This window comes from Aquila chrysaetos, chromosome Z (assembly GCF_900496995.4).
Source record: "Aquila chrysaetos chrysaetos chromosome Z, bAquChr1.4, whole genome shotgun sequence".
NCBI lineage: Eukaryota > Metazoa > Chordata > Aves > Accipitriformes > Accipitridae > Aquila > Aquila chrysaetos.
The window spans coordinates 3,411,534-3,431,754 of NC_044030.1; the positions used below are offsets into that span (position 1 = coordinate 3,411,534).

At 37.5% G+C, this 20,221-nt stretch overlaps 1 protein-coding gene across 4 annotated transcripts in view; it reads right to left on the reverse strand.

Annotated features, from left to right (window-relative positions):
- ADGRV1 (adhesion G protein-coupled receptor V1) overlaps positions 1-20,221 on the reverse strand; it is a 297,036-nt gene that overhangs the window by 72,058 nt on the left and 204,757 nt on the right. For all 4 annotated transcript variants that reach the window (XM_030004616.2, XM_030004613.2, XM_030004614.2 and 1 more), the window contains 2 exons: positions 18,767-18,883; positions 11,305-11,483 (listed from right to left, as the gene is read on the reverse strand). In XM_030004616.2, the coding sequence (XP_029860476.1) occupies positions 11,305-11,483; positions 18,767-18,883 (296 nt within the window). The remainder of the gene's footprint in view (positions 1-11,304; positions 11,484-18,766; positions 18,884-20,221) is intronic.

Consider the following 20,221-nt stretch of genomic DNA (forward strand, 5'->3'; position numbering starts at 1 on the left):
ATTTTGAGACTTCTGGAATCAAATACTACTGCCCAAAGCACAACACAGCCAGACTGATCCCCTTTGACTCAGTGCTATACTTGGCCTCTGTCACCTCATCGGTATGATGGGAAAATGAACAACCCAAGAAATCTCTTATTTCCCATACTACTGCAGAGGATAGTGTTTGGTATGAATGAAAATGAAAGCTGCATTTGTGTTTGATGAATTTAAATTACTTCATATCTCATGCAGATTAGCTCAGAGACAGGGCCATACCTTTTATTTCATATACAATTCAACATGGGGAAAGAAATTATTTTATTGGATGTAAGTTTCAAATGAAATGCAAAATGTTTAATAACAGTTTTTCCAGATTTTATAGAGTGATAATGTGGCAGTTAACCCGTTAGCATTATTTAGTTTTCTTTTAGTCTCTTTCCTCTATGCAGCAAAAGAAATAGGAAAGAGAGTGAGGGGAAGAGGAGAAGAAGGACAAAAACACAGTTAGACCATTTTGGTTAAGAAGTGTAAACTCAGAAAGCAGTGGAACTTACAACTGCCAGAAATCAAGCCAAGGCTTGCTTGTTCTTACTTACATTTGGACAGATTGTCCCAATATTTTTTTGAAAGACAACTCTGCATCAGTGGGAATTGCTTCTAGAAATATAACCCTATCACCTTTACTCACATGTCAAAATTCATTATGAGTAGCACCATATTCATTAACAGAGGTACTCACAGAGTAACTACCAATGATAGAAAACAGTGGGGAAAATCCAGTCCACTATGAACAAAGAATGAAGTGCCAAGATGCTGTTTTGAAAAAGCAAAGAACAGGATCTTCAGAAGATTCAGTTTGAGTCAGCATGTGCAACAACAGTCTTGTCAATAAACCAGAGCTACTGCATAACAAAGCAAAAACCAGTTTCCTTGTTTCTTTGTTACTGTAGAGCTAAACAGTGGGGAAAAGGGGAAAAATAAAATGCCTAAGCAATGCTTTTCTATAATGAGAAACCAAAATGTCATCTGCTGTTGTTTTAGAACATAGCCCACTGTGTTTCAGTCTTCTCGTTATACCATCCTCTGGAAATTTCTCTGAACAATTTTATACCTACTTTTTTTTTTTCTTTTTTTTCCCTTCCTGTTAACGTAAATACTAAGGAAGCACCAATTACCAAAGGAGAAGCAGCAAGGGCCTAGCAGAAGCACTGCATCAATACAGTTTAGGCTTCCAAGGCACTGGAAGCTCTGGAGTCCCCATGCAGATCGTCCCAGAAGTCCCAGAAGCCTTGTAGCCTTCAGCATTCAATCAGGAAAATAAGCTGGTAGAAACCTGCTTGAAATCTCTTAGAGCAGGGTTCTTGCTAACACTGCAATTTTAAAATCATATAAGGAGTTATGTGTCTGATTTCAGTTAATTATCTTGCTTCTCTTTACATCTAAGGCTTCCTCCTTGTCTATCAGCCATTATCAATGGCTTTGAAACAATGATTTACTATTACAGTTATTTTGGGTTTATTTTACTATTTAATGTTTGTTACAGTTCCTCACATGCACGAAAATGTTTCCATTGTACTAGCTTTTAAGGCAGACAGTCCTATTCAGCTTACTTTTTCTATCCATTCTCTAAACCAAGGATTTTAATATAAATCTAGCTGAAAAAGGAGGTGTTTCCATGTACAAACTGTCAAATATAAGTAAGGCTCATGTTCACAGTCCTGCCCTTTGGCATGAAGAATAACAAAATGTCATGCAAAATTTTTTTTCTCACTTCAAAATAGTATTTAGTATGTACACTTTTTTTAATCTGCATGTTGTATTGTAACATAATAAATGCCCAGGATAAGCACGCACTACCACCGCTTCTATTGCAGCCTCTCCATTAGACGTACTGGTTCTGTATAAACCATAGCAACAATTAAATTTAATACTACTAATACAAATCAATCTGCTAAAGCTGCGTTCCTTTTTCTCAGATGTACCTTAGCACAGTTCAGTGAGACACGCTTTTAATTCCTGGTGCTGTTACGTAGTGCAGATGAGAGTTTGCTTTCCAAAGCAGAGCTCACTGCACTACATAGAGTCAACGTCCATGTACTTCACACAACTAAAATGTGAGCGCAAAATCGACCTATTGCAGAACAGTCCTGTGGTGAAGTTAAAAAAAAAAACAACCTGATTTTTTTTTCTACTCTTTTTAGGAAGATCAAATACAAGAGGTTAGATATATATACTTATTATAAACAGGATGTCAGTGTCAATGAAATAGTCAGAGCCAGTTGCTGGTATTGATCTCACTATTGCTTATTTTAGCATTTCCTGCTATACTCTAGCATATCAGATGAAGGCTTTTCTAAACTGTTGGAAAACAGATAAACCAAGAATGAGCTTTTTTAGTAGCAGTAGGCGGTATTCTGCTAATTAAAGATCATAAAGTAGGAGGGACTATCTTGCTAGTTTCTTACACAACCTGAAAGGAAATATGAAGCTTTTAAAAGCTGTCAGTGGCAGGGATACAAGCCTTTATCCTGCAGATGTTCTCTGTTACTCTTGCCATAGTACTACGCAGGCTTCAGAGAAGCCTCTGGAGTTTTGCGTGGGCACAAAAATCCCCTCATCTGAACTCGTTTGAAGGATCAGGCCCCAAGGTCATTTGTGGGTGCAACTTTCACCTATAACAACCTATCCTTGTGTCCTGGTTTCAGCTGGGGTAGCGTTAATTTTCTTCCTAGTAGCTGGTACAGTGCCATGTTTTGGGTTCAGGATGAGAATAATGTTGATAACACACTGATGTTTCAGTTGTTGCTAAGTAGTGTTTAGACTAAGTCAAGGGTTTTTCAGTTTCCCATGCTCTGCCAGCGAGCAGGTGTACAAGAAGCTGGGAGGGAGCATGGCCACGACAGCTGACCTGAACTAGCCACAGGGAGCTTCCATACCATAGAACATCATCCTAAGTACATAAACTGGGGGGAGTTCGCCAGCGGGACGGATCGCTGCTCGGGCATCGGTCAGTGGGTGGTGAGCAATTGCATTGTGCATCACTTGTCTTGGGTCTAATTTCTCTCTTTCTGTTATGTTCCTTTTCATTACAATTATTATCATTGTTATTTTTATATATTTTTAAAATTTTTTTGTTTAATTTTAGTTATTAAACTGTTCTTATCTCAACCCACAAGTTTTCCTTTTTTTCCCTGATTCTCTTCCCCATTCTGTTGTGAGGGAGGAGAAGTGAGCAAGCGGCTGCATGGTGCTTAATTGCTGGCTGGGGTTAAACCATGACGCCTTGAAATCCTTTAAAACTACCTTGATTTGTCAGAACTTAACAGTGGTTAGGAATTTTACCTTAATAACAAATATTTTTCTCTACTCACTTTTCAAAATTCCATCACTCAAATCAGCCAGAATTTATTTTTCTTTATTTTAATGCTTTAAAAGCACAACACAGTGATTATGTCTGTTTCTGATGTGCTAACATTTGCTTAACATTAACAGTAAATATTTGCCAAGATATAAAAAGCACTCAACCCCCTGCCCCCGCCCCCAACTATTTTCCACCACTGAAAACATATGTTGGTAATGAGGGATAAATAAAAGGTAATTAAAGCCATCACATTTAGCAGTGAGATATTTTTAAATAATCCTTAGCAGTGGGTAGCACATTAGGCAGCTTCACTGGAAATAATGGAGGATTTTAGAAAATAAAGCACAAGTACAGAATACAAGAAGGCCAAACTTTGTACTCTCTTAACTGTTGCTATAGGTCAGGGAAGTAGTGTAATTCGCCCAGTATATATATATATATATATATATATATACACACACATATATATAAAAATATGGGATATATTGTGGTGGACTGTAGACATAACGCATGTAGCCCTGGTTCATCAGAAATATTTCTCCTATGGTAGCACAGAGCTCAGCATGGCCCAATTTACCCTGCTGAGAAGGGCAACACAGCAAATGGTTAGAAATCTGCCAGTAAAAAATGCAGGCTTTTTCCCGCCACTGCTTCAGCTGAGTGGTTCGCACAGCATTCGGCCCCACGGCCAGATGTCCAGGCATCATTCCGTGCTGAGCTCTAGCAATAGCAGTTTGCAAAAGCTTTGAATTCCTGGATGATTTGCCAGTGAACTGGGGAGAAAGGAGGTGGAAAAATTGGGGGTAACAGGAAGCACAAGCTGGAGAGAGAGGACCACATAGGGAGACACTTCCAAGTCCACGCAGAATATAAAGCAAGGTTCAGGCATTAGGGGACGGCAATTCCACATCCATTTGTCATTCAAACCTCTTCCTTTTAGCACGTCTGACAGTTCAATTAAAATCCCTGAATGCTTTTTCTGGCTATTCTTAGCTATTTTCTTAGCTATTCGTGCCCGTAAAAGTATAGTGTTTCAAGCATGTTGTTCTAAGACTCAGGACTAAATTCAGCGCTTTTGAAATAATATGGGAAGGAGTACATGAGACTTCATCCAAATACTTGGACAGAAATTAGCTCACTCAAGCTAAAAAATTCCTGTTACTGGTAGTGGCACAAGTCCTTGGGTTTAAGAAAGCAGGGCTCCATTTTAGGGAACAGCTAGCAAGCCAGGGATCTGTGCCCAGAATGTGTGCCAGCAGTGAAACAGTCATACAACTTGGTGAGACCCAAAGCAGGGTCCAGTATTTTGTCTGACTGGGTTACGAGTCAGTGCACCAGCCTGGCAGGTGTTTGGCTGGAGAGAAAGCATGGCTCTATATGTAACAAATAATTAAGGTTTACAGGGTCCTCCTTGTAAGTGCAGGCAGAAGTTGCAGGGCTGTAGCCCTTGAAATAAAACTTAACAAAAAGTAGTGTCTGGAAATCTGCTTCAGGAAGATTTTATCCTTACAACAGCATCAAAGCAAATGAACCTTGGAGAAGTACTTAGACAACACATCACGAATTATTACATCTTATGTTTTTGTTCAGGTTGAGCCCTGAGTCTAGACTGTCCCCATCTTCCCACCTATCCCTATGAGTTAAAACTTCTTTAAGAAATCTTTGATGGGCCTTATTATTCAAACTTCCAGTCCTGGCAAGACTTTAAAGTTAACGTTTCTCATAACGTGCAACTTTTATGCACTTTGTGTAACACCAAATATACAAGCAGGGCATAATCATTTACAGGTTTGTGCTTCTTTCAACCCTTCCACTTCTTCACTACACTAGGAAGTAATGCAAACCCGGCTAGCCTGGCTAGCATCTGTGCTTCACCAAATGAGGGTATCTTTGGAAGTGCAGACTACCTCTATTTTTGTGCATTGTACAGCTCTCAGCATACAGGTGTTAAATAAACCAACAATTAAGACTATATCTTAGAGCATTAGCTGTCACCATTCTTCTGTTTCATCGCTAGCTGTGTTACAACCCAGCAGGGCATGACTTGCTTAAGGAAACCCAGCATTCAGACAGCAACTGCACTGCTTGTTTTGTCTGAAATCCAGGTCTGGCTCCCTCTCATGTACACAGGTACACAAAGTGCCCTTGACCCATTGCTATGTAACTGGTACTGGAACGCATTTTCTGTGAAGTTTTTTTCTAAATAGTGTTGCCGTGGCTCCTAGACATTAATTTGCGCCCCGTGCCATGTCCATGTGTAAGAGCTTGATTCAGAGAAAATTCAGTGTGAGTAACAGGAAGAGTTGTAACTCTTAGTCACAGAAAAAAGTTCATCATTTCCAGCTTTCTATAGCCTTCTGTTCTCTTGTCCCCTGGATGTGGCTGCACAGTCACAGATCCAGTGACTTTGCTGGAAAAATCTCTGCCTTGGGCTAGACTGTAGAGGAGAGAGAAGTGTTTAGTTTTTTCTAGAAAGGGATTTTGCTGGACAATCTTTTTTCATTATTTCTTATAGATATCGTCATGGCAGATGATATGATACAGCGAAGATATATTTGTGAGAACATTTAACTTACCCTTTTTCTGCTGGGAGATGTTATCATATCACTATCACTGAAACCAAATACACAGATACTTCTATAATTTTAAAGTATTGTAATGGTACATGTCGTTCTTCTGTGCTGTTTGCCACAGGGGATTTTAAAGAGGAAAATGAATGAATCAGGTGGGACCTCCTGAGCGGGGAGATCATTCTTCCCTTGGGCAAATAAATGATCCTGCTAAAAAAGACACACTTGTAGAAACTGGAGGGATTGGCAGAAGGAAAAGAGCTCTTAAAATTGCAAGGAGCAGACAGCCATGTCTCGGATGTGGCCAAAAAACTGGGAACTAGAGGAAACTATACAATTTTCTTCAATTAAAAAAGGTAGGCTACAGCTTGACAAAAGCCATGCTTGAAAACCAGCTTGACCCGCTTTTGCAAGGACACAGTGGACAGGGAGATATTTGGTTACAAACTTTTGAATTTGTATTCTGTCATGTATAATGACTTCCAGTTTTCTCCTTTCCAAAGGTTACTTCTTTTAGTTTATACTCTAATAAAAACAGTCCTTTGGCCTTCTTAGGGGAGTTCACTTTCAAGAAGGTCTAGTCAGACTCAAAGCTTAAAGTTGCAACAAGAGTACTTCTCAAGTTTATAAAAAGCATACTTTAATGCTATTGTAGGTAAGAGTTTTCTAATCACCCACATGTTCAGGCTCCTCTGAGCTGTGATTCTGGCCAATTTTAGAGTAGCACTTTTTTGTTGTAACAACTATTATTGCTCTGGACAATCTCTTGGGTACAAGTCCAGTGAATGTAGCATAATTAACCTCTAAACTCATGACTGAACAAAAACTGATACTTGTAATTAAATAATTCTGGTCTCTGATCTCAGCAAGACATGAGTTAAGGCAAAACCCTGTGAATGGGTGTGGTTCCGCTGTCTTCAAAGGGTGTTGAAATTTTTACTTGTATCCAAGTGTGGACAATTAAATTTTCAGGGTTATATGAGAAATTAGAAAGCTACTTTATTAACTTAATAACTTTATAACTTAAAAAAGTTCTTTTGCTTGCTTCTTTGTTTTGTAAGTGTAAGAGAGTTATAAGGTGTCATGCACCCCAACCCATCGTCCTCCGTAAAAGATGATTGAATTGTTGCTAGTCTCAAGTCATTCACCAGTTTGAGGTTTTATATCTCTACCTCCATTGGTTTCTAGAACTGTCGGCAGTCTGTAAATCCCCTGTGATGCAATGCCTCTAAAGATACGTGGTAACAGATATTGCTGACACTATTCTTCAAAGTAACCACCGATGAGACAGTGATGAAACTGGTGGGAGCTAGATTTTATGTAATGCTTCACATTCCTCTCTTCACCTCTCCATAGCACGTTACATCTTTCTTTGCCAATATCTACAGTTTCAGTTTACCTCCATGTGCTTTCCACCATATCAGGTGAAATGTGTCTTTGTACTTTAAGAGACCTATTAGAAATATACTACTCAGTTTAAACATATTGCTAAGATTAAACTCACTTTGAGAACATGAGCTAAAAAATTTTCAGAAATGAGGCCATGACTGGCTAGCCGTATATACCAGGACAACAGCAAATATTGAACTGTCTGAAGTCTGGGAACCACAGTGAGCTTTGGAATTTTATTTTAAGCTGAACTCTTGTCTTGCTGCGAACTCATTTGTTCATAAGCTTTTCTTATTCAAGAAAAATTCTTCTCAAAAGGAGAAGTGGGGTGTTAAAGTGTGCAACGGCATTGACAATTCCTGTAAAGAAATACAAATTATGGGTTTGTTTTATAATCCTGAAAGAGACAATCAGATGGGAGATAAGAAAAAAAACCCGCAAAACAATTGGAAGAGAAAGGTTATCCTGAAGTCTCTCCTTATGTCACAACACAAAGTCATGGTGACATTCAATGTAATAAGAAATTACAAAAGGAAATACTTTTATAAAGAGCATGTACCTAAATGGTAGTATTTTTGTCCTTAGAAGATATTTTAGACAGAGTTTGCAGCAAATTCAAACGGGGGTTGGAAAATTGTCTGTATGACATAAAAACTCAGAAATATAGAAGAATAATACACTTTTTTTTATAGAGTGATTTTGAACCATCTAGTTCAGAGCTTAATTCAAATTTCAGTTATTAGCCAGTTGAAAGGAGCTGACACCTGCCCCTTATCACTGAAAAACACTGATGCTTCAGCTATCGTGGCAATTCTTAAGCAAGGATATATATTTTAGAGCATGGTTACTAGAGACGAGGGTAGACAATATACTTGTAATTTAGACACCCATTAGAGATTTCATTTACAAACATTGACAAACCTTTATGTAAGACTTTTACCGTAACACAAAAGTAAAAAACAGGATAGATGAAAAATGCCTATCCAAGCCCCTTCTACAAGTCAGCTGCACACAGAGAATGCCCCTACTTTGAAGTTTCATGACATGATTGAGCCAATGGTTATTACACACAGAAATTAAACAGAGGTGCAGTTATAGACACCTGCATCTGAAATAACTTGTTATTCTTTTTTAAAAGAAGACATGGGAACTAATGCATATTTTTAAGAGGGGATGAAATCTTACTACTTTCCTTAGTAAACGTATTGTATCAGATACTCATAGAACCTCAACATTTTTCTTTACAGATAACCAGACAGACTGTTCTTCCTCCATTCAAACCCATCCTATGCAAATGCCCATCTCATTACTTCTTTCATTCAAGTTATGTCCATATGCCTTTCATCAGCAACTTTTCTGGTCCTATTCAAACAGCCTTTCACCTCTTCAGCTGAGCAATGGGGGAATTAGCAAAGGGAGGAGTAAAAGAGCCCTTTCTTGGCAGTTAGCTCTTTCACACATTGTTGAGCTGGGATCTGAAAAAAATTGTGCTACTTGGTGGCATTGATACAGAAAAATTTACCAGTATCATAAAAAAATTCACATAATGCCAAAGAGTGCACTGTTCATGCCATACATAAACTCCGCTAATTGTGAAAATAATCACCAATATGTATACTAGTTATCACCATAGCAGCCTGTTAGTTTCACACTGTGACATGTTATGGGAGTTATTGTACAAAATATATGCACTTGTGTGTAGAATTCATCATATCTGAGGGAAGACCCTATCATAATGCTTCTTTTGAAGCACAAAATCCAACACAGCTCAAATAATTTTTGTTCAGTACAAGCATAAAATGAAGTTCTTTCAGCACAGGCATCCTGTTGGCTATCAATTGTGCCTATGGCATTCTGGCTAGGAACAAAAGAGTTGGTCAGACACAACAGTAATGCAAAAATGAGTTGCCAGAAGGAGTGATCACTTAGGAGAGAGCTAAGATAACAGGCTTCACTGCTTTTGTTACTTTAACTAGTCTTCCAGCTCTCACATGAAATGAACTCCTAAGCAGCACACCATTGTTCTCAAACTATTTCTGAGGCTGATTCTGACGTTAGTATGCAATGACCTTGACTTTGGAAATCTCCTTGTTACTTTTTCCGCTGCTACATCCTGGTCTGGAGAAAACAAACCAAGTGATGTAGTTGAATCTGCCCTCTTTCCTACATTCTGGCTTTGAAAGTCCTCTTTGTATAATTAAGAGCAACTTTTAAAGTGCTCTTCAAGTTAGGAATTACCATCAATGCTATTTATGAAAATCCTTGCAGATACCTCCTTACAGTGTTCACATTGACTGAGCTGGAATAAGCTGCATGCTCACTAAGCTTGGGATGATTTCTGGCATTTGCCCACTTTAATAAAATGCTGGAAAAGTTTAATATTTAATTTGGGCAAATGAGTCGGAGTGAGTAATTTTCCTCTACTTAGTAATTTTATCAGAACTTTGGGATTTTTCCTTTTTTTTTGTATGAGACATGGACATCAAAACAACTGTGAAACTGTGGTTCACTGCATAATGATACCATCAGCTCACTGGCTGATTGCAATCAGAAGACTTTATTATGCTACACACATTTCTTGTGTTTACTATGCACAGAGAAGCATTTTACCATGAAGAACAATACAATACTCTTGTTTGCCATGTTCTGCGAAGAAACATCTATGTGTATGGGATGGTATAGAGCTATGCAGCACTCTCTGATGTAGCATGAATATCAGAAATGGTCTGATATTGTGGACCTCAGATACTCTTCGAAGTTGAGAGCTAGTGTCTATTAATGTGGGACTAAACCTTGGCTAACATGGCTAGGCAGCTTGTAGTACCCAGTGTAGATCATTTAGATCTAAATCAGGTATCCCTGCTTATCATGCACCGTACACATATACACATATATATGTATATACAAGTAATATTTGTAAGTGCACATATATATGTATATGCATACACTCAAACACACAGATACTGAATTCCAGTATCTACTTCTCACAGTAATTTCCTTTGTATGATAAAAAACCACTATACTGAATTTTGTTCAGTTATAATGGAATGATGCACACTGTATCCTTCTCTTTTATCAAAGACAGATGGATATTCTCCTGTTTTGGGTCTACTCTGAAAGCCCCCTCATAAGAAGTTTTCATAAAAAGAATTTGTACATTCTTCTATTATTTTAAAAAGAAGTTGTGTGTTTACTCCTTCCTGCGCATGAAGCATGTAATTATGACACAAAGTAGATAAGCATAATAGCCTCATATTCTAGAATAGCTATTATCATAGATTAGCTTTCCCAGAAAAGGGGCCAGAGTAAAAGAGGTAGGGAAGGAGAACAGAAATATTTATCTATGTATCTTCACACTTAAATGTCTCAAGTTCTGTGAAGATGTATTGTTTTAATTAGGACAGTTTTCTGAGGTTATATATAGCTTTGAAAGAGCTGTGTTAATCATTGTCATTAAAGCAATGCTCAAACTGGGAACAGTTTGGAATATAACATATTCAATATTCCAAGAGAAAGACTTCAGGAAATATATTTGACATGTTAATGTAATAATATTGTTTAGCAGAGAATATATTTAATAATCTAAGAGACGGCGGTTTAAGGCTTGGTTTGGCGTTGTGTTTTTTTAAATACAGAAATGAAATGGAAGAAAAACATCTCTTCTGCTCACTTCTGCAGCAGTAGCCATTTCTATCTTTTACCCTGGAATTGCAGTCTCAGAAGAGAACAAATAATTTACCCACAAAGCAGACATGCTTGATCTAGCTCTGCCGATGCTCAGCCCAGTATGGAACTGTGGAGAAACTGCAGCAAGGCCCAATTGCACGAAAAGTGCTGCATTGTATATGAGTGACATACTTGCTTCATCTCTACCAAATGAGGAATCCCCCTACCCCTTATTTGGCTGTACGCATATCGCCTTCTCTACATGCAAGCAAATTAAATATAAAACAATATAGAGAGTACAATAGATAGCTCTTGCTCTTTTAAAGGAAAACTTACAGATCACTGTAGACAAGGCCATAAATCTGTGCTGTGCTGTGATGATAGATTCCTCTCAGGATTATTAAAAGTAGGATCACAACAAAAGCTGGAAGACCCCAACTCAAAAGGAAGTAAAGCAGATAGCGCCTCTCTGTATGTTCATCATTCATCACCAGGACGTACCAGAAATTAACAGCCTGAAGAATAATGAAGAATATTAATCAGTAGACTTGGTGGATGATTAGCTATCCCCAAAACCAAATCACTCTGAAAGTCATAATACAGCATATTTCTGTCCCAGCATATGTGTATATGTAAACATTTTTCAGCGTAAATATTTTGTTCTCATTTTCTTCTCTTAAGTAATCAAAAGAGACTGATCATAAAAGAAGTATGCTTATTTATTTAACTGTTAGATTTGGAATTAGACCATCAGAGAGGAAGAGAGACCCTGTTTAGTAGAAAACACTTTTTGCTGCACAAAAATAGCTTTGTGGTGCAAAAGTAGCTTTCTCCTTGGATTCCCATACCTTTGCAGAAAAGACATAACATTGCTAAATCTGATCTGTACTGAATCTTTTCTTATTGTTTTCACCTCTGTGTATCTTCTTGTAGGAAATGCACTAACCTCCTTCAAACAGTTCTGACTGTGGTCCAGTTCTGGGCTCACCAGTACAGCAAAGACATGGAGCAAGTCCAGCAAAGGGCCATGAAGATGATTATTAGACTGGAGCATCTCTCCTATAAGGAGAGGCTGAGAGAGCTGGGACTGCTCAGCCTGGAGAAGAGGAGGCTCAGGGGGACCTTATCCATGTGTGTAAACACCTGATGGGAGGGACTGACGAAGATGGAACCAGACTGTCCTCAGTGGTGCCCAATGGCAGGACAAGAGGCAATGGTCACAAATTAATATACGTGAAATTCCATCTGAACACAAGAAAGACCTTTTTACTGTGGAGGTGGTCAAACAGTGGGCCAAACTGTCCACAGAGGTTGTGGAGCCTCTATCCTTAGAGATAACCAAAAACTAACTGAAGGTGGTCCTGGGCAACCTGCCATAGCTGACCTTGCTTGAGCCAGAGTGTTGGACTAGACAGTCTCAAGATGCCCCTGCAACTTCAATGGTTCTGTAATTCTGTGTAATATTTGTATAAGAGTTTGACTGAAAAAAAAGTAAATAAGTGAATGTAAATTCACATGCATCTCTACAACAATCTGTGTCTTCCTATGATCAGCTCATCATCAAACAGCATAACTAAGAATTTAAAATCATGTATGAATCAAAACGAAGTGGAATAGCTGAAATCTCTTGAAAGAACTGGTACTATGAGTAAGGAAACCCTTCAAGTAAAACAAACACTTAGAATTTTGCTTGGATCTTTGCATTTTCTTTGAGAGCTTAATAGTAGAAGCACTTTCCCATGTGCTGAGCGTTTTTTTATGCACATCTACATACGTTACTACTTTGTAATAAACACGTAAATTATCCATAATAAAAATATGGTTTGCAACAAATTTCTTCACTTTCTCCACTTCAAACATATTACACCAGCTACAGCTCTGCATGTTATATAATTATTTCTGGCCTTTTATATGGGGTGAATGAGAGATTAATTTTGTCTTGTTCTGTCTAGAGGGCATTTAATTCAAGCTTGTGCCTCTAGCCTGTCTTGACAGCCAATGGAGAGAGGATAGACATCTTCAGGAACTCATTGATCCTCACCCAATCATACTCATCTCTCTCCATTGTCTACACATGGAAATCATCAGATAATGTTGATTTATATGCTTAATTTGCAGCTGTCTATTGTTAGGATTTGGTAAAATCCATATACAGTGACAAGACAATTGTAAAGTGATTAATTGTGGTTTTAAAATTTTGCAGATTCCCCTCAGCCAAAGGTTTGTCTACCAGTTTGTTCAGGCAGCCTGAATTTTCACAATCAAGTACTTAATTAGTGGTTTGTGGATTCCCTATGTAAGTCTCATCAGTTAATTATCATTACAGGTTTTTTTTCTATGATTTATATAGCATGAATATACAATACTTTCTAGCATGAATCATAAAGCACATTGCATATGCTAACAACTTGTTTTCAAAAACAATTATTAGTTTAGTAAGCATTTTAAATGCTCCGTTAGAGAATGGCATTTTATAAATATGTCCAGTGTAGTAATTATATTAATTATATAATAATTATTATGGCTTTTGTTATTTCCATTTGGTGATAGGTGCTATGTGAACAAAGGCAAAGTTTGTTTTCCTTAAAAGAACACAGGGATATCCTACCATATAATTGTAACTGTCTTGTGTAGGTTGAAAGAACACAGAAAAACTATTAATTCCATTGTCAGACATTCACAGGAAGAAAACATTAAACAGATGAAAATGGTATTTGGAAAAAAAAACCTCACAGTTTGTGGAGAGATTTGGTTGTTCTCTTACAACTTTCCTCTCTTAACTTTTATATGGGATTGAAAACCCAGTCAAGATTCTGTTTGTCACCTTACGCCAATAAACATTCTTCAAATCACATGCCCTTGTAGTCCTGACTAGGCTCTGCTTCACTGTCAGCATTTCCAGACAGCAAAATTCTTGAACTGATTTATGCCATTATGCTCAGATGGTTCTACTAATTCTGACAATCTGGTGAACATTGTTCTTAGTCATCCAACTGAGATTGCCTTCTAAGAAATTGTACCTCATGTCCCTGCTCTGTGTTTGTTTAGCCATATTTACCTATCTCACCTCATTTATCAGCAAAGAACACGTTAACACCAGTGCTGCTGCAAAGATGTAAGCGGGTTTGGATAGTGCGCCATTTCCTGCGCAGTGACATTTCTGTCTTGATAATTTGAAGTTCTTGTCTTCAAACCCTTTTGATGTTCCAAAATTTAATCAATTAAATACAAATAGTGGAGCTAATTTTAGCAAATCCTTTCCTGTTGCCATGCTGCAACAATAACCAGTTCTACAGAAGAATAAAATGTACAGTCCATTTCCCAGCTGCTCAGGTGGAAGAACAAATGTACAAGTTGTGATTGTTCTGATGTAGAATGCAAAACAATTACAAATTCAAATAACATGCTAATGAGACAATGAGAACTTCAATGAAGCTTTTTTCTTTTAGAATGAGGCAATTTAAATTGCCTTCACAAAACTGGGGTGTTTTTATTTATTTCTTTATTTATTCATTCCTTTATCTTTAGTGATAATCTGTGGATATCCAGTAAATATTAGCTGCAAAATACTTTAAATAAAGTCTTTCCCAACTCAGTGGGAAAACTTCCATTTTCCTTCTTCCTTCTTTTTAGGAATGGGCACAGCTTTCACTTTCAGATTGGTTGCATGCTTTCATATAATTCCTTTTTCAAAGCTGTTAAGCAGTCCATAAATAATTCTTAAAAATAAGCATTAAACTTATTGTAAGATAAGTACTTGTCTTACAAGTCTGCAATAAATTTACAGAAAATTTAAAGTGCCATTAAATCCACAAAGGAGGAGGATTCAGATATGGGTGACAGCAAGCTCATGACATTCACTCTGGTTTGCTTATTGAACTGCCACTTCTGCTGTTGATTTACTCCACTGTAGCAATGGCTCAAAAAAGTACGACGAGTTCACCTTTTCCCATAATTTTACTCTGTGTCAGAACTGGCAATAGAGAACTACACAATTTTAAGTTTTTCGTCAAAATACAGCTTTTAACTTTTTTTCTATAACCTTTTTTTTTGTAACAAATTAGAAAATGCTAAAAGAAGAAAATTATATTTCCTGAGAAATGGTTGTCATACTAAAGATTTGTCATGGGAAGAACAACAGAATACAGAAAGGCTCCTAAGATGAAAGCACTGACTGCATTTGAAAACACAGGCTTATTCTGTAGCAGTGTACATTTGTGTGTAGGGACATTTGTCAGGAGGAAGACTTCTGAATTTCAGACATTAGTGTAAGGCAAATATTTCAGACTAAGCTCTCTCTGTTGGCACAAAGTCATTTGCACCTTGTTTACTCCTTTCCTCCTGCAGTCCAAAAAGCCTCATACTTAAAAAACTGGGTAATGTTATCAACATTCTGCAACTTACAAGACTCTCTCTATAAAAGCCAAGAAACAAGACAATGCAATACAAAGGGACAGGAACAATCGGACAAGCAAGGATGATTTGATGTGGCCTTTGTTCTACTCTGAAAATGGACCAGGTAATCTCTGAGGTCCTTTCCATTCCTGCATTTCAGTCTACATGAGGGTAGTAGCTACATATGTACTACAAACACTGATACTGAATGTAAGCCTATAAATACAAGAAACTAAAAATTGAAAAAGAATTAGAATACAAAGCTATAGATTTTGTTGTTGTAACTACTATTAAAATATGATATAATGCTAAGTATAATTACTATACCTAGCAATATGCAGAAGACAGAAAGATTAGGACAAAAAGGTAAGGAAGTTTTCCTGGAGTCTTGAAAGTGAAGATCTTTGATCTGGACTGCAGAATTGAAGCTGTATAGGTCCAACTGTACTGTTAAATTTGTGTTTTCCTATCGACTTTTGTTGCCTGGAAATGTTGCTCCACCACCTTTTGATCTTAATTTGAAGATCTTAACCTTTGAACTTAAAATTGTTTGGATTTTCTGGATGTTTCAGTTCCAATATCTGCACAATGCTTGCACTTGATTATCACATTCACCCACTTCTGTATGCAGTGATCACGACTGACACTAGCAGATTTGTATAAAATGAGTTAGTGATCAAGCATACACACTATGCTATACAGCCTCACAGAGGGCAGAGTGACTGCATGAGTGACACAGAATCTGTTCGCATATTTTTGCTTTTTCCCCACACAGAAGTATTAAAGTCCCATTTAATTATAAATACATTATTAACTCTGCCTTCCAAATCAAGTCATGTGTATTAAGTATGCCATGCTGAGAAATACATTCATTTTCCAGATTCCAGATTCAACATTCCATTTAAATCTGCCATTTAGATAGCAATAGCATCTAGACTTCCCAAATCAGTCTGGTTTTCCCTTGGATCCGCAAGGTTTGCTAATATTGTCATGGGGACCAATTCAAGCACAGAGATGAGCCTGGCACTCCTTTAGTGCCCTGGCATTGCTTCCTCATTCTGCAATGAGAAATATAAATTCAGGACCTATTCTCAGTCAAGAGGAGTAAATTGTGGCTGAAGGCTGGGTTGATCTATGTTTCAGATTATTTCTTTCCTTTTGTGTCTTTCAAACTTCAGGAATTATTCACAGCTGAAGACCTTCACCTACAAAAAGGGGCAATCCCCTACACACTCAGTTTTACTCAGTTTTACTGGCAGCTCTTGTCAGCTCATTACTCAGCAGGTTACAAAGGATTCCCTCTTAAGCACTTTTGTCCTTTCAGATTTGCATGAAGAGTCTTCATGACTAACACAAGCCTGAGGCTCCATAAATGCAAAGGGACTTGTAAGTTCTTAGGACCTGGCCAAAGTCTACTCCAACAAAAATAACAATGGATTTCAGCTACAGCCATAAAAATGACCAGCTGTTAACAGTCATCCAATTTTTTGTCTTGGAAGGGCAAGCATTTGAAATGGGAATCCTTTTGCAGCTTAATGTAATGTAGCACACATAGGATGGGAAGATGAAACACTACCAAACACTGAGCAGTCAAAACATGAGATATCCCAGTAAAATGGAAACTTAAAAGCATTACTTTGTCTGTCCAAAATAGTAAATGTTCAAGAGATCTGAAGTGACTTAGGAATGAGGTGAATGATCACCTGTGAAGAAGAATATAATCTACAGCACACAAAATAATTTAGGTTCGTTAACCTAAGAGAAAGTCATAGGCCGAGCTAGGAGAAGGGGAAGTACAGCAGAAAAAATTCTGTATTGAGACAGTAGAAAGTAACATCCACTGGAGAGAATATTTAATCTTGTTAACTGTATAAATTCAGGAAAAACATCAAGAATAAAAAGAGTATTAGTATCACTAGAGACAGAGCACTTTAGATCTCTCTGCTCCATTTTTACAAGCAGTTGCAGCAGCAGTGTACATGACAGACCATCTACTTGTCGCTTGCTAAGACCAAGTACAGTGGAGCTGTTAGAGAGGCTGCTAGGTTTCTCAATGAAAGTGACCTCGACATAATCCCAGGAAAATGCCAGATACTACATGGATGTCACTGGGAGAGAAAGTTGTATTTAGATACATAGCCTAACTTGCAATTCTTGGTTTTGTCCGACAACCTGCTTATTGAAGGACTTGTATGGTAACGTATGGAGCTGCATATAGAAAGCTGTATGCTATAATAAAAGTGCTATGGACAAAACCTATTAAAATAACAGACAAATAAATGGCCTAATTCATGCATTAGTGCTAAATATACGTTTCTAGACAAAGACATTATAATGTATTTTCCAAATAACCTCACAGCTTGTTATTTTGACTAACTTACAGCTGGTAATTTTCCATAACAAATTTCATTGTTCATCATCTCCCACATTAGTTCAGTTGGTTTTTACACCATTTACTGTTCTATAATGCATCCAAAGAGCAACGAAGCTGGTGAAGGGTCTAGAGAACAAGACTTAGGAGCAGCTGAGGGAACTGGGGTTTAGTCTGGAGAAAAGGAGGCTGAGGGGAGACCTGATCGCTCTCTGCAACTACCTAAAAGGAGGGTGCAGTGAGGTGGGTGTACATCTCTTCTCCCAAGTAACAAGAGCAAATGGCCTCGAGTTGTGGCAGGGGAGGTTTAGATTGGATATTAGGAAAAATTTCTTCACCAAAAGGGTTGTCAAGCACTGGAACAGGCTGCCCAGGGAAGTCATGGACTCACATCCCTGGAGGTGTTTAAAAGATGCGGTGCTTAGGGACATGGTTTAGTGGTGAACTTGGCAGTGCTGGGTTAACAGTTGGACTCAGTGATCTTAAAGGTCTTTTCCAACCTAAATGATTCTACAATTCTATGAAAATTCTGGCGATATTTATGAATGAATATACTCCTTATTTTAATGCAAACTTATGAAGGGATATTTGTCATATTATACAAGTCCAATGAATAAAATGCTACTGAGTCAAAAAATTACAGTGCATTTTACACTTACAGTTTACCTGTAAGAGACTGTTTCAAAAGACCAAATAAGAGATGCTTAGAAGATCTATTATCTCTAATAAAAACAGTTCTTCAGTGTTTTGAGACAGTAACTTCTACAGGATGAAGTGAGATGTGGAAATTCTTACACAGTTGTAATGGATAACAGTAGAAAAAGTCTCTACAGGGTTCAAATATTTACCCTTAGAGCTGTGACACTCTAGGTTTAATAAAGACCATGTAATGTTTTGCCTCTCTAGTAGCACTGAATTGCAGAGATACATACATTATGATACATACACTATGATACAATAGAAACACAGTCTAAGTATCAGTTACTTTTACGGAATTTGGGGGGAAGAGGTAAAAAGGACTAGGAGACCAACCTGAATAAGCATCCAGCTGAACTGGCAGAGGTAAAGGTAATGGGTAACAGATGCAAGGGCAGAGCAGCTTTCCTCTGAGAGGTGTTGGCTCATGTAAGCAGAGGCCAGAAATGAAATCTGCAGGGAAAAAATGAATACATGCATATTGGAATTAAACAAAATTAATTTAATAATAATAATGAGAAAAATATATATCTTCAGTTTGGAAGTAAATTACACACTCAGCTACTGTTCCAGAGACTCAGGAAAGATACCTTGGACATTTAATATTCACCCAAAAGAAGTGACCCTTTAACACTGTCAGCCACAAAACTAGCTTTAAACTTTTTGCAGTCTAGTATCCATTACATCCATATCTGAAAAGACCATAGAGAGACTTAATATTTACAGTTTAATATTGTTCCCCAGACTAATTGCCATGCAACATTACACACCAGTTTTTTAACTGAGGGTGGAGATTTTCCTCCATAAAATAAAGAAAGACATTATCTTCTGGTTTCAGTAAGGCCAGAAATTTTATCAAGCAAACACACAAATGCAAGAGGCACTTACTGTATTCAGACTGTCAAACATGTAGCAATATTATACCCCATCAAAGATAGCAATACTGGACAAAAGGAAGTAAGTATTTCTTCTGTTGCCTAAGAGCAGACAAGGATTTCACACTCACAAGGCAGATATAAATTTTTTTCCACAGACATGCCAAATGTCAAAGGACTGTATGTTGGCTGGATAAGTAGCCAATGCATTGTCTGAGGAACAAAGGTATTCCAATGCTGACTGCAGTGAATGCTGCTAAACAATTTCAATATAGTATTTAAAATTAAAACACAACTCAGAAACTTTTAGCTCTGTCTTCTTTGAATTTCTTTACAGAGGAAACAGTTCTACAAGCAAACTTCATTAAAGAATTAAAGTGTTCTTATAAAGAAAAGCTCAATTTACCTACTGAACACCTGCAGTAACTGATGATTTTTCCTTTCCTTTACAGCACAATAGCCAACAGCCCATTGACTTGTTAGTAATAGCAATTCGTGGACTGTGCAGACTGATTTCATATATATAAAATCAGGAGATGGGGTGGTGAAGGAAGTTGAAGTATACCAAGTGATTTGGCATATACCTGGACATTGTGTTTACAATATAAATACATGTACGGTATTGAAAACTCTTACGCAGTCTCTTTACTATAAAAATATCCTTATAAAGGCAGGGTCTGTGTATTGACAGATAGACAATGTTATCTCACCATGAAATGGAAGAATAAGAATGAGAAACTGAACAACAACTGGACTAAAAGCAATTATGAGATGCATTTCAATATCTGAAGAAAAAAATGCACTTTCCGTATTTCACGTGGGGTTCATCAGTCTTCTGCTGGGAACTGGAATCTAACCATTGCCACATAACCATTCAGTTATTAAGAGGTTAACACACAGCTTAATATAGCCTGCT